Below are 13,929 nucleotides of genomic sequence, written 5' to 3'. Positions count from 1 at the left end.
AACTATTCTCCCTGTCGTAACTCTTTGGAAAATGCTAGCTCTTTGCAAAACATGAATTCCGTCTAAATCACCACATCATAAGAAAAAAAAATTGTAAATTCACCACTCATCGATCTCGGATTGCGTCAATTACTTTATCATGTCCTGACTTAAGCGGTATGAATTCCATGTCATACTACCATAGTCCTGAACATACCGATGAAAACTCTTGAGCGAGTTGTTGCTTCTAAGCAGACCTTTTGAAAATGAAATGTATTTTCTACAAATTTTACTTTTCCTCCACTTTTACTCAAAATTTCTAGAGCTAGCAACCCAGTGTCTTGCTAAGGGAGCCGATTTGTCAAGAGAGAACGAGAAAGCTGCTTACTGAGCAAACCTTTTATTATTGAATCATGGCAACAGTCTATGTATAATTGACTATTATTACAAATATAAATATTTTCTTTTTATTATTTTTGAAAGTGTCAAATATACTCATACATATATTCATATTTTTGTAAAAAAAAAATTGTCTTTCTTTTCCATTCCAGATTTTGCGAATTATCATTAAATTTGTTGAAGTGTGCTAATCATCCAAAGCCTCCATTTAATTCCTACAAAATTTGGAGTCAATACTAAAATTATTCAACGAGGTCACTGCTATTTAGTATGATAAAAGAATAAAAAGAAAGAATCAAATACTCTGGACTGTAAAAAGCTAAACCCATTTGCTGTTTTGCAAATTGTGAATGTGATAATTGTTTCCTGGAACTTTAGAAACTAAGTTATATTCTCGTTTAAGTATAAGAAATTTTAAATCCTAGCGAAAATGAATACCAGCGGCAATTATTTCGATGAACAACTCGTCCATATTTACACGCATCTAGTGCATAATTATGTGCCAGACTTTGTACTCACTATGGGTAAACATTTTGAGTATACGCCGTGGATATTCTCGTTACTCGGGTCGGTGGTGATCGGCTTGAGCGGTATACTACCTTTATTCATTATACCCACTGGTGAAAAACTCGAGAAAGGCGGTTATGCGGATCGTAAGTAAATAAATGATGAAATTATTTAATTTAAATTTTAAGTAATACTTCTAAAAATACTTAAGGGGGAAGTCTACTGTGACAAGGGAAAAAACAGGCTTATTTTCCGGATTTTATTTCTAACAAAATATTGCTCGTACATAAAATATATTTAAACTCTTATCTTTATTATATATATTATTTAAGTTTTTGAAAAAAAAAATTTTAAGTCAAAATATTCAAAATGGCCGCTGTGGCACTTCTGCAAGCGCAGGTCCGCTTTTCTGTACGGTGTACACGATATCTCGAGTTCTGATAAATGAATCAGCTTAAAAATTTAATTATATATTCTCTGTAATAGTGTCTCTCGTCTGACATAGAATTTCTTTGATATCGTTATTTGTTAAATTGTTATAAACAATAGTAACATCAATTTTAGGCAAAAAAAAAGAAAAAAATTTCAAGAATTTTTTTTTCAACGCCAAAATTTTTTATCGACATAATCCTACGTCAGACGAGAGTCAATACTATGTATATGATAACAATATTTTGTTTTTTTGTTTTAGATCACTGAAACGTAAGATTTCATGTACACCGTTTAGGCACCTAAGAAAAGCGGACCTGCGGTTGCAGAAGTGCCACAGCGGCCATTTTGAATATTTTGACTTAAATTTTTTTTTCAAAAACTTAAATATATAATAAAGATAAGAGTTTAAATAGATTTTATGTACGAGCAATATTTTGTTAGAAATAAAATCCGGAAAATAAGCCTGTTTTTTCCCTTGCCACAGTAGACTTCCCCCTTAAGTAATATGTACGTTCAAAATGAATAAGCAAACATATTTCTTTTTTGTAGCTGCTGAGTCCAAATTCCTTAAAGTGCTGCTAAGCTTTGCTGTCGGCGGCCTACTGGGTGATGTTTTCCTTCATCTGTTGCCTGAAGCTTGGGAAGGTGAACAACAAAGTAAGTCTACATGCATATGTATTTGTAAATATTGTATTTGAATAAACTAGCATAAAGGGTGTTTTTATAAGGTACAGATTATTAATTGAAAAAAAGAAGTGTTAGGGAAATGGTGAAAATTTTTTTATCGATAGATAAAACGGTTATTAAAAATCCGACCAGGAGTAACAGTCCGTTCAGATAATTTAGATCCAACTCTTAGGTGATGGCAATGTCGTTTTGGTACGTAGGCTGTCTTGTGTTTTTAAAAGGCAAAACTAGAAAAGAGGCGATTTTTGGGAATTCATTGAAAGGAGAGCATTGCATTAAAATTATTAAGGATATATAATATAAACTACAAATATGTATAAAAAAGATATTCAATAGATATTCAAAGACTTATGCATAATCTTCCGAGGCTTCCATTGCTACAGTGTAGGTATATGGCCGTTAGAATATCAAAGGCAAAAAGTGACCGTTAAAATAGGAAAAATGTATAACAAAATGGCCGCCGTATCCGAACGGGTTGATGAGTGACTACCGTTCGGAGAGAACGTAGGTTCGAATCTCCGTGGAACACCAAAATGAAGAAAAAGGTTTTTCTAAAAGCGGTCGGCCCTCGGAAGGCAATGGCAAACCTCCGAGTGTAGTTCTGCCATAAAAAAGCTCCTCATACAAAAAAAATATCTGCCGTTCGAAGTCGGCTTAAAACTGTAGGCCTCTCCATTAGTGAAATAACATCAAGACACACACCACAAATAGGAGGAGGAGCTCTACCATAGACCCAAAAAGGTTATAAGGGACAATTATATATATGTAATATATATATGTATAGTATAACAAAATGATTGAGTTTGCAGAAAAATTTGAAAGTAGACTAAAAAGCATGCCATTTTTATATTTTTCATCCAATCAAAAAACTGGAGATCCAGAACTTCGGTAGTTAATAGTTCATCTGTGAATAGTGAATTAAGTAATGGGCGTCAATATTGGGATTCAGAAAACATTATCTCGTCACTATTACTGAATTGACTGCTGTGTGCTTATTGAATCCCGGAAGAAGCATCTTTAGCCTCCAATATTTGAGCAAAAGTATGATAAAGATTTTTGAAAGAAATACAAGAAATTCCAAAATTATGTACCGAGGACGTTAAATATTGCTCTTCATTTAAGCGGAATATTTAATGAACTTAAAAATAGGTATTCACAGGGGTTCAGATAAAAATTGTATGATGTAGTCAGTATTTCTCTCCATTGGAAAAAGATTTTAGAATGAATTTAACCGTTATTGCTTTCTCAGGCAAAAATACTTACTTTCTTACTTTCTATTAATTGCTCTTGTGGAAATAGAATTTTAAGTGTGGATGCAAACATTCAAAAGCATACAAATTACAATTCTTCATTTTGTTACCTGAGAATTTCTAATTCACTAGAAATACATATACATACATATGTAAGTACATATCTCATCTCTATTGCAATTTCAGGTCCCACTGAACATCCTTCTTTGCGCTCAGGCCTTTGGGTTTTATCGGGCATACTAATTTTCACGATTGTCGAGAAAATATTCTCCGGATACACCAATGCCGATGAGGAGAATCCACAGCCAAAATGTGTGGAAATTGCAAATTGTTTACTTCGCAAAACAGGCGGAAAAATACCAGAAGGCCACAATAGTTCAGAAAGCTGTGCAAGATCATGTGATATCGAAGAAGTACCCAATGGTTGTTTCTTGCGCGAACGCGAACAAAAACAAAAGGAGCAGCCAAAAAAAGTAGCAGGCTACTTAAATTTAATGGCGAATTCCATTGACAATTTCACACATGGCCTGGCTGTTGCCGGTTCATTTTTGGTCTCATTCCGACACGGTGTGCTAGCAACATTTGCGATTTTGTGTATGGCAGAATTCTATAAAAATATATCTTTTATCTACAAATACTCATATTTAAAATTTTCAGTGCACGAGATACCACATGAAGTTGGTGATTTTGCCATTCTCTTGCGTTCTGGTTTTAGTCGATGGGATGCTGCCCGCGCTCAACTATTGACCGCAGGTGCCGGTCTGCTGGGTGCGTTAGTTGCTATTGGTGGTTCGGGTGTCACATCGGCCATGGGTAGGCGCATATTTGTTCTTAATATTTTATATTTGTATAATCTCTCTTATAATTTTAAATTTTAGAAGCACGAACTTCCTGGATTATGCCCTTCACGGCTGGAGGATTTCTACATATAGCTCTCGTTACGGTATTACCAGATCTCTTAAAGGAAGAAGAGAAAATGGAATCTATAAAACAATTGTTCGCGCTAATATTCGGAATTCTAATAATGGCTTTTATGACGGTATTTTTTGAGTCATGAGCACTTATTTGGATCGAGATTTGTTCTTCTAATAATTAAAATCATTAAATTTCTACAAATAAGTGCTTGCAATTGAACATGTGTATGTATGCATGTATGTTTAAGGCGAAAATATAGGTGCTTTATATTTGCATAATACTGATTCAAAAATACAAAAACAAGCGCTTACAAAAACATTTGGTATTATATAATATTTGTGAAAAATCTTTTTTAAACAAATAAGTATAAAAAATAAGCGGCTAAGCACTTTGTGTAGTTTTAAAATTTGCTTTGAATCTTATTTGCATTACTGGAAGTAGGTATTATTTCATACAGAAATAGCATTACAAGTTATATCAAAATTAAAAATGGTTATTTTTTATTATTTTTGTAAGATTTTCGCCATATACTTTTAGTTGCATTATTTTATATAGCACACCATGAGAAATATTTTGACAAGGATTAATGGTCTATAACAGTTTAATTATCGCCCCGAACTTTTGTATTTGGAATTTTTTATTTTATTTCGCTAACTTTTACATAAATTCTTTATGTAGCATTACTAACTGGAAAGTAGTTGAATTACTTATGCATAGTTTTTATTAATGTAAATAAATATCCAATGTATTTGTGATACGTATAAAATCAATCTTTAAGATTATGCCGTTAATAAAAAATATCAAACTTCAAGACAGAAGACGAAAAAATAACGATCGTTAGTTTTCTTCGACGACAAAACTGAAACCACTCATCCGATTGGAGTGCTATCAGCCGAAACAAATTTTGTTTTTTTTTTTTTTTTGTTTCAGTACTAAAGATACTAAATTCATGACTATTAAAGTGAAAATACATAACATACGCCCGCCGGCAAATGGCATTGTTTGTGACAGATTTTTTTTTTTTTTTTAATCTTTTAAGAATTCTTTTAATTTTTATCAACCGTTTTTGTTATAAAAAGTGGACAGCCCAATGCAAGGTGCGTCTTTAGCGTCATTAGCGCACAAACGAATTACCGAAGCAATACCACAACAATTAAAAAGACATACCTTTAGTAGTAGCCAGCCCAATTTCAGCAAAGCCAGAAGCGCGCAAAATGCAACTGTAAAAATATAGATTATCACAGTTCTCTTAAACTAGTTGCAATAAGCTAAATTATAAGCAACGTGTCAATTTGTTACGAGACTAAATATTGTGTTTTCAACATGTTTCTGAATGGTTGAAAATTAAAATATTTATTGTAAAAAAGTTAACTCTAAATTCATCCATTAAAGAGCTAATAATACGTTCACATATGCATTAATCACCTATAAATCCACCAAATCAATCTACCCGTTCACATAAACGTTCCCATACGTTCCCACGGCAGTCGGTTCTACGTAACCGGAACGACCCGGATTTATATCCGGCCAAGGACTGTCACTTCAGCAGCAGTCCCAGTATATGTATGGAGATTGTTTATGCTGCTACAACAACAACAACCCGTTCATCAGCTGTTAATATTGCTTTGAGAGGTTTTTCTTCATCGAAATTATTTTGGTGAAATATATCGGTGTTTTTGGTTTCTTTAATTATTGTTAATAATATGAAGAAAGTGCAAGGAGAAGGAATAGCTAATTTAATTGCGCACTTGGCTGCTAATAATAAACAGTTGGAGGAAATCCGTATGCGACGTTTACTGAGGTTGCAAAAAATTATGGCAGCTACGAGCATGGGATATTTTATAATAAGTAATAAGTGGACAAAACGTTTATGGACACACCCTTTTTCCTGTAAAATGAATCCATAATTAATAATATTTAACAAAAATGTTATTAGAATTATGTTTACAGACCTGTTTTTTTTTCTGGCATCCATTTCATTTAGTTTTTATTTTGATGTTCCTCCTTACATTCGTAATAATAATTATCGATAGCACAGAAAACACAGAGTTGTATGTCAGAAAGTATCATTATTATCTATGATTAGTTTATAATATCAGATTTTGGGAGAGAAATTTTGTATGGGAAACGGGCTTTTTATTTACTGATTTTGAGTTAAGCGCGAAAAAGTAAATCAACTACTTATATGTGAACGTATTATAAGACTACTTTTATTAAGAATATTTTTATTTTGGGAGAGTTCACGTAGTTGGCAACGCATATTTTGCTAGTGCAACACCACTGACATTCCACTGTCTACTTGGTTTTATTTGTATTTATTTTCGGTGATTTGGGTGCGATATCTTCTTGCAGGATTGGTAAAAGCGGTGAAAATTATCAATAAAATACCTAAAAACAAGATGCCGAAAGCCAGAATAACTTTAATTGAGCGCATTAATAACACGTTATGAAACTGGCCCCCTAAATCTCAAGTACTATTGGTATATTGAGATCAAAGAAATTGTGAAAAAATTTTACCCCTAGCGCTGCTTTGATTTTATTGCTGCTGCTACCGCAGCTGCAATGAAAATTGCAATGGGACGCATAAGGAACAAAAAAATTTGGCTATACTTCGATCGGATATCGGATTGTGCGGCACGATGTAAGAATTGCAAACTAAATTTGTCTTGCAAACATACTTCGGCGAATTTGGTCCGCCATTTGTATTACAAGTAGGTCGTTTTCAATTAATTTACTGCTCAAATACTTCACCCGTTGTTGGTGGCCACTTTTTCTCCTTCACAGGCACCATGTTGACGCGAGTTACTACGGTGCAGAACGTACTGGTTTTCTGAAACAGAAGCGTGGAAGAATAAATCAGCGTTCGAATGAAGGAATGCAAGTAGCAGCCACTTACCTACCGTCTGTTACTACAACTGAGTCATTCACTCCAGTCGCCGTAATAAAACAAGAAGTCGTACCATTGAAGCTCGTACGTTGTAATAGATCTGATGAAGACGACGAAGACACGGTATTTAACTTTAATAATTCTTGCAAACATTGCCTACAAATGAACATATCTCCTCATTGATTAAAGCGCTCGGCACATGAATATCAAGAACCAAATGCATCATTATCTTCGCCCTCGATGAATATTCCATCTACGGAGGAGACAAACGAAGATATAAACCTTAGTAATGATCTACATGCACATAATGTTAACGTACAGGACGCTCTTAATGTACAGATGTGTTTGGAAACCCCCCACCTTAAAGAGAAACTTAAGGCCGAAACACGCTACTACAATGAGATGGCCGAGTTAGCACGAGCTAAAAGGAATATGATTGAACTACAGAGTAAAAAAATTATGCTGGAAATGGAAACCATGCGATCCAGCTAATTAATGTCTTCACCAGTAGCATTCGTCAGTCCTTGTGTTGTTGGTAATCCTTTTAGAAATCGCTTATCATAAATGCTTATTAACTTGATATTTAGAATTCGTACACATTTATTTATCTCTTTAATTGTAGGCATGCAAGAAAATTACAAAAATCAATGCCTAGAAGCCATTTTGTGCTTCCTAATAATATTAAAATGTAATGAAATTGAACTCTAAAAGGTATTACATGTAATGTGGTCTCATTCGTTATTTTTTCTGATTATTATAAATGGTAGCTGTGGAAGTGCGCACTTCTGGCATGTCTGTATTAACATTGTAAGCGGTGCCATTTGGACTTGAGTTTTGTAAGCGATCCAACTCGAGTCTGACTTTTTTAGCCTGCAATGCAGTAAAATATTTTTGCATACGGTAATAGCCCGCTTTTTCACGGAAGTACTCGGTTTCCATACGTAATCGTTCTTCATTCAATTTACGTAGTCGGTTAGTATCTGCCGATATTTTCAAAAATCGATCTGGCGTTGCTTCATGGCTTGAAGATGCAGATAAAGGCCGCGCCACAGGGTAATTGTGCATCACCTATGGATAATGTTTATATTTATTTAAACGTTAATATATGAATTTAGTATATGAAAATTACGTTAGGATCGAAAGGGTCCTCATCACCATTAATTTGTCCCGCATGATCTTCCTCTATTATATCTTCAAACGTGGGTTGATCTTTCTTCACACTTGCATCATTGTATTCTATCGTATATTCCTCATTTACCTCTTGCCAATTGTCATCATCGTTATCGTATTCATATTCATCGGTTTCGTCACAAGTTTCCTAGAAAAAACGCCAATTTAATCGTGTAGTAATATTCAATATTTAGATCATATATGTATGTATTTTTTAAAAGGACATTTAAATTACCTCGGGTAGATTTCGGCGCCGTCGTCTATGACGTTTCGCCGGGGGGCTCGAGAGGACTGCGTGTGTTACTGTAAGATGTTTGCGAATTTCTTCGAAACCTTTTTCATCAAACGTGTTGTTGCACATATTGCATTTAATTTTTCCATCATCCGTATGCTCACAATGCTCCCATATAAAGTTGTCGTCAATATCTAATGATTCTTGCTCCAGTTCCCCGAATCCACGACCTTGCGTAACAATACCATGCATACGATGTAAATGACGTTGTAAATTACTTGTGCCTTGAAAGGATAGATTTTTTTTGCAAAAGCTGCAACGCACAACATCTTGTCCAAGCCGTGTACAATATTTCCAAACAATGCTCGTGGCCGCTGACGACCGTCTGCGCCTATGAACAATTGACTCAGGCTCATCCTTAACATCAATCATCCCATTGTCTTCATCGGCAAAATTATTTAATATTGCCTATATAAAAGCAAGACTACTTTAAACCGACAAAAAAACAACCATATTTTGTAACTTACCGCTTCGTTTTCCACCCGTCCAACAATATTATGTCGGCGTTGCAAATGTGTTATTACATTTGCAGTGCCATGGAAACTCATTACTTTCTTACAAAGTTTACAACGAATTGTGTGCCTTGAAAGTTTATCACAATAATTCCAAACATAACTGCTTCCTTTGCGTTCCTTTCGTAGCCTTACATCAGAATGATTTTCGCCTTTCATTTTAGTAACCTCGTCTTCTAAATTGTTCATGGTCGAGTCCATTTGATTGGACATCTCAGCCACGAATTCTTCCGAATCCTCCATGTCTTTTGAACCTCCCAATTCGTGCGAATTAATTGCTCCCGAATGTTTACGACGTAGATGTTTGGTTATATTCGCGGTATTTCCACCACCGAAATAGAGTAGCTTATTGCACAAATGACAGCGCGCGTATCTGCAGTCTTCCTTAGTACAATATTTCCATATAAAACTCCGACTTGTCCGACCGAGTGCACTATTAGGTGCAAGATCTTGGCTATCCTGTAATAATGTATTTCAATATTAATATATTTCAATACAGTTATTAATAAGTATATTACCCCTTCACCGTGATGTGTTTGTCTGTTTATATCATGGGCTGCAAATAAATGGCGGGCCAAATTACTAGTTTGATTGCTAACACTGCTGGCACATATAATGCACTCTAGTGAGCCGCCACTACTACTTCCTAAAGGGCGGAAATACTGCCATACAAAGCTATACTTTCGCCTTTTAGTACTTCCTGTAATAATACGGTCTTCTGTTGACTCAGCTTCAATGAAATCTTCTTGGATGGTTATATTTGTGAATTGCGCGCTCGTCCTCTCAGAGGAATCAATTTCCATTTGTTCAACTATGCGGGTTAACGCTTACGTTTAACATATATTTTTCCTTTTTTTGCTTTATTTTGCAAGTTCTTAATTCTCTAGTGACCACTCAAGCTTCTCACTGCCAAGATGTATTAATAAATTGTCCAAATATACAAAATTCTTTTTGACATTTCCTGTCCACATCTGGAATCAAAATATTGCGTCGGCGCAAAAAGTTATGTATTATTATCGGTTAGAGTATACATTTGCCAGATTCAAAAGTTATTCTGGCAGTGGATATATGGAAAGATTATAAGTCGCTTATGGTCTTAATATATTTTGTTATCATAAAGAGTTGTCAAAAAATGTAAATAGCGTACTGTAACCACATTGAATACGGCAGGAACACAATGTATGGGACTAAATTTTAGTGATGGACGAGTCGAGATGTTTTAGTCGATTGTTCAAACATTTCGATATTTTCTCTGGTGGACGAACTGCCAGTTGATAATAATCATGCTTATAATACGTTCACATATAAGGAGATGATCTACTTTTTCGTGCTTAACTCCCAATCCGTAATTAAAAAGCGAGATTTTCCATACAAAATTTCTCTCCCAAAATCTAAAATTATAAAATAATCGTGGTTAATAACCATACTTTTTAACATACAACCCTGTGTTATCGATAATTATTATTACGAATGTAAGGAAAAACGTCAAAATAAAAACTAAATTAAATGGACGCTGGCAAAGAAACCAGATATGTAAACATAATTCTAATAGAATTTTTTTTTTAATTATTAATTATAGATTCATTTTACAGAATAAAGCGTGTGTCCATAAACGGGTTGTCCTCTTATTACTTATTATAAAATGTAATTTCGCATTTCGAATGCGTATTGCTGCCATCATATTTTGCAACCTCAGTAAACTTCATATACGGATTTCCTTCAACTGTGTATTATTAGCAGCCAATTGCCCAATGCCCCTCGGCAGGCAAAGGCAAACCTTCGAGTGTATTTCTGCCATGAAAAAGAAATAAAAGATATCTGCCGTTCGGAGTCGGCTTGAAACTGTAGGTCCCTTCATTTGTGGAACAACATCGAAGCGCACACCACAAATAGGAGGAGGAGCTCGGCCAAACACCCAAAAAGGGTGTACGCGCCAATTATATATATATATATATATATATATATATATATATATATATATATATATATATATATATATATATATAATTGCGCAATGAAATAAGCTATTTTTTCTCTCTATCTTTTCTTTATATCGTTAATAATAATTAAATAAACCCAAAACCCCGAATTATCCACCAAAATAATTTCTATGAAGAAAAACCTTTCACAACAGTATCGACAGCTGATTGTCAAATTTTGCAGGTAATCTGCCATATGTGAACGGGGAGATTAATTTTGTGGATTTATTGTAATCAATGCATTTGTGTGAACATACTTTTAGGTTTAAATAACACATGAGATAATAATCGATGCAATCGAAAGGAATATCTTATATATCTTGGACTAGCGCTAGGCTAATCTATTAAAGGTGGTGTGTGTAAACGAGCTGATTTGCCTTTTTTCATTCGTCGTATGCATCCGGATGTCTGCATAAAACGAAAAACCGTTATTCCGCACTTCGATCGTACACTTCTAGCTCCAACTTCATGTCGGTTATGCAAAATAGTTCGTTCTTTTCTTTTTTTCTTTTCTACCCTCTTTTGTCGTTCTTTTTGTCTGACGATTTCGGTTCGCCTTGTTATGTCTTATCATCTCAAGCCGAATTCATGTTTTTGTTTTAGTATCCTAATCGCTCGGTACTACCCTAATTGCCAGTCGGCTCCGAATTTTCGCGTTTGGCTACAATGTTCATTATATAATTACAAGAGGTGCGTAGGTTTCTTTGTCAGCCAATGTGTGTATTCCAACAGAGAATACATTTGTGATCCAGCTACTTGTACTGGAAAACTTTATATACAACTTTAGTTATAAAACATTACTTAGTATCACAAAGAGCGAATTTCGTTAAGGTGTTATGTACCAGGTGCTCTGCAATGATAAATGATGTATGCTGACCTGTTATGGATTTACATTCGAGTGTAGTCGCACCATAAGGAAATTTTCATAGCCCCCGTGGTCAATAGAGAGCACTTTTGTAAAGAGGTATGTGATTTCACCACAATTTTTGACAACCTCAATTGTTTCTTTTATATTTTGTTGTCAGATGCACTATTTACAGCTGATTTTTCTCTAGTGGTTTAGAGATACTTTTCATATTAATTCTGAATTAAATTAATTGCTTCAATAATTAAATAATTAATAATTAAATTTCATCTATGTCTACGATGAGCGCAGATTATGAAGTCATGGCATCTAATCAGCATGCTGATATAAGCATGAGCGTTCGGAAAAAAGTGAGCATAGTATGGCGCTATTTTGAAAAATTGGATAGGTTACGAGTGCGATGTAGACTCTGTCGCCACGAACAGAATTATCAAGGCACAACAGGCAATATATTGCGGCATTTGAAAAATAAACATAATATTGATGCAACTCTGAAGGGACAACAAGCAAATCCAGACTTGGCTCCTAAATTTGGCATTGGGACTGATGACAATACACATAGACGAACCATGTATGAGGTAGGTTGTATATGACTTATAAATGTGCCATTTCCTTGATTTTGTTATAAACAGGAGGATTGCGAAATTATTTTCCTTAAAGACGAATCTGCAGATACTATAAACTCTACAAGTCGGCAACCTAATGATAATAAATTTAAAAAAACAATTTGTGACGATTCCTTAGATCCGTACACAGATAATACCTTTGTAAGTGCATAATAAGATACAATGAATGGTATACATTTGTAATAACTTAATTTACTTCAATTTTTTGCATCCAGTTTTACAACTACACAGACGAGCCAAGGGACAGCAACAGTATACGCAACTCTATAGATAAACAGAAATGTTCCCCGGAGGAAGAGCGAATAATTGCGGAAATAGAGTATTTCCGTCAAAAGGCTGGCTACTATAGGATGCAGAAAAATCTCGTGGCGTTGCAAGCAAAAAAGATCAAATATGAACTCGAACGTTTATAACAATTTGTGTAAGATATACTCGTATAATTTAGAGTGTAGAAATCATGTTCATTTATTACGAAACCAGTTTTGTTTTATTTATTAGATCGATCTAGAATAAGGCTTCTAAAGCAAATATATTCGTTCATGCCATGTACATACATACATACATACATTTTTGAAAATATTGAAATTTTAAAGAAAATGAAGAAAGTTTGGAAGGTGAAGAGAACAATTGACATTTTTTCCCAAAATTAATGATTACAAATGTATATATTTCTTTTGCACAGAATGAGAACGACAGATTTTGTACATTTTTTAACAACGACAATGTCGAGTATGCTTAATAGTAAATAATAAATATTTACACAAATTTGGTCACTGGTTTAGATTCAACCGATCACGGAGAGAATACTGAATATTAATAATTAGAATCCTCTCAGTTTGATGAATACAAACATTTTTATTTAATTGTATTTCTTTATTATTAAGTATTATGTTACTACTTTTGCTAGCTCTAGAAACTTTGACTAAGAGTTTTCATCGGTATGTTCAGGACTATGGTAGTATGACATGGAATACATACCGCTTAAGTCAGGACATGATAGAGTATTTGACGCAATCCGAGATCGAGATGGAGAATTTACAAAGCTTTATTTCTTATGATGTGGTGATTTAAACGGAACTCATGTTTTGCAAAGAGCTAGCGTTTGCTAAAGAGTTACAGCAGGGAGAATTATTGAATAGTCCCGACGCAATCGATTACATTGCAGACCTTATTATAAAAAAGTGGGAAGAACTTGTTTCCAATGAGCCCACCTTTCTATGGATGGATGAAATGTCCAGAGGAGGCTTAGAAAAGCACAGGACCAGTACAAAAGAGCTTCTCATAATAAACCATCTACCGGAATCGGCTTAAAACTGTAGGGCCTTCTAATTGTGGGACGCGCCCTGCAAATAGGGAAGCATCTCCCCTAACAGAATTGTACGTGCAAATTATTTATTTATTTTTAACAAAATAGTTTCATATTGGCGAA

At 34.5% G+C, this 13,929-nt stretch overlaps 4 protein-coding genes across 4 annotated transcripts; 3 read left to right on the top strand and 1 right to left on the bottom strand.

Annotated features, from left to right (window-relative positions):
- The first annotated feature begins 678 nt into the window (after positions 1 to 678).
- On the top strand, positions 679 to 5,000 carry LOC129235796 (zinc transporter ZIP13 homolog). The gene is made up of 5 exons (XM_054869834.1): positions 679 to 1,031; positions 1,867 to 1,974; positions 3,441 to 3,848; positions 3,912 to 4,067; positions 4,133 to 5,000. The coding sequence occupies exons 1-5, from the start codon at positions 809 to 811 to the stop codon at positions 4,309 to 4,311; spliced, it is 1,074 nt and encodes a 357-aa protein (XP_054725809.1). The 5' UTR covers positions 679 to 808; the 3' UTR covers positions 4,312 to 5,000.
- Positions 5,001 to 6,469: 1,469 nt separating this feature from the next.
- Positions 6,470 to 7,770, top strand: LOC129235794 (uncharacterized). Its single transcript, XM_054869833.1, has 3 exons — positions 6,470 to 6,880; positions 6,954 to 7,179; positions 7,246 to 7,770. The coding sequence occupies exons 1-3, from the start codon at positions 6,732 to 6,734 to the stop codon at positions 7,546 to 7,548; spliced, it is 678 nt and encodes a 225-aa protein (XP_054725808.1). The 5' UTR covers positions 6,470 to 6,731; the 3' UTR covers positions 7,549 to 7,770.
- Positions 7,771 to 7,784: 14 nt separating this feature from the next.
- Positions 7,785 to 10,240, bottom strand: LOC129235793 (uncharacterized). Its single transcript, XM_054869832.1, has 5 exons — positions 9,549 to 10,240; positions 8,986 to 9,489; positions 8,462 to 8,926; positions 8,186 to 8,374; positions 7,785 to 8,124 (listed from the first exon to the last, which is right to left on the bottom strand). Exons 1-5 carry the CDS (start codon positions 9,831 to 9,833, stop codon positions 7,795 to 7,797), a joined length of 1,773 nt encoding a protein of 590 aa, XP_054725807.1. The 5' UTR covers positions 9,834 to 10,240; the 3' UTR covers positions 7,785 to 7,794.
- A 1,802-nt stretch (positions 10,241 to 12,042) lies between these two features.
- On the top strand, positions 12,043 to 13,265 carry LOC129249710 (uncharacterized). The gene is made up of 3 exons (XM_054889382.1): positions 12,043 to 12,452; positions 12,507 to 12,641; positions 12,716 to 13,265. The coding sequence occupies exons 1-3, from the start codon at positions 12,147 to 12,149 to the stop codon at positions 12,911 to 12,913; spliced, it is 639 nt and encodes a 212-aa protein (XP_054745357.1). The 5' UTR covers positions 12,043 to 12,146; the 3' UTR covers positions 12,914 to 13,265.
- The last annotated feature ends 664 nt before the right edge of the window (positions 13,266 to 13,929 follow it).

The sequence above is a fragment of the Anastrepha obliqua genome, chromosome 1 (genome assembly GCF_027943255.1).
Source record: "Anastrepha obliqua isolate idAnaObli1 chromosome 1, idAnaObli1_1.0, whole genome shotgun sequence".
Classification (NCBI taxonomy): domain Eukaryota; kingdom Metazoa; phylum Arthropoda; class Insecta; order Diptera; family Tephritidae; genus Anastrepha; species Anastrepha obliqua.
This window is presented reverse-complemented; position numbering and strand designations above follow the sequence as displayed.

Bases quoted from the DNA above. Each gene is read 5' to 3' on its own strand.
- LOC129235796 (XM_054869834.1), top strand. From the start codon at position 809: ATGAATACCAGCGGCAATTATTTCGATGAACAACTCGTCCATATTTAC. The intron at 1,032-1,866 runs GTAAGTAAATAA...TCTTTTTTGTAG, and splicing joins GAAAGGCGGTTATGCGGATC to CTGCTGAGTCCAAATTCCTT. The intron at 1,975-3,440 runs GTAAGTCTACAT...TTGCAATTTCAG, and splicing joins TTGGGAAGGTGAACAACAAA to GTCCCACTGAACATCCTTCT.
- LOC129235794 (XM_054869833.1), top strand. From the start codon at position 6,732: ATGAAAATTGCAATGGGACGCATAAGGAACAAAAAAATTTGGCTATAC. The intron at 6,881-6,953 runs GTAGGTCGTTTT...TCTCCTTCACAG, and splicing joins GTCCGCCATTTGTATTACAA to GCACCATGTTGACGCGAGTT. The intron at 7,180-7,245 runs GTATTTAACTTT...CATTGATTAAAG, and splicing joins ATGAAGACGACGAAGACACG to CGCTCGGCACATGAATATCA.
- LOC129235793 (XM_054869832.1), bottom strand. From the start codon at position 9,833: ATGGAAATTGATTCCTCTGAGAGGACGAGCGCGCAATTCACAAATATA. The intron at 9,490-9,548 runs GTAATATACTTA...ACATTATTACAG, and splicing joins AAACACATCACGGTGAAGGG to GATAGCCAAGATCTTGCACC. The intron at 8,375-8,461 runs GTAATTTAAATG...CGTTTTTTCTAG, and splicing joins GGCGCCGAAATCTACCCGAG to GAAACTTGTGACGAAACCGA.
- LOC129249710 (XM_054889382.1), top strand. From the start codon at position 12,147: ATGTCTACGATGAGCGCAGATTATGAAGTCATGGCATCTAATCAGCAT. The intron at 12,453-12,506 runs GTAGGTTGTATA...TGTTATAAACAG, and splicing joins ATAGACGAACCATGTATGAG to GAGGATTGCGAAATTATTTT. The intron at 12,642-12,715 runs GTAAGTGCATAA...TTTTGCATCCAG, and splicing joins CGTACACAGATAATACCTTT to TTTTACAACTACACAGACGA.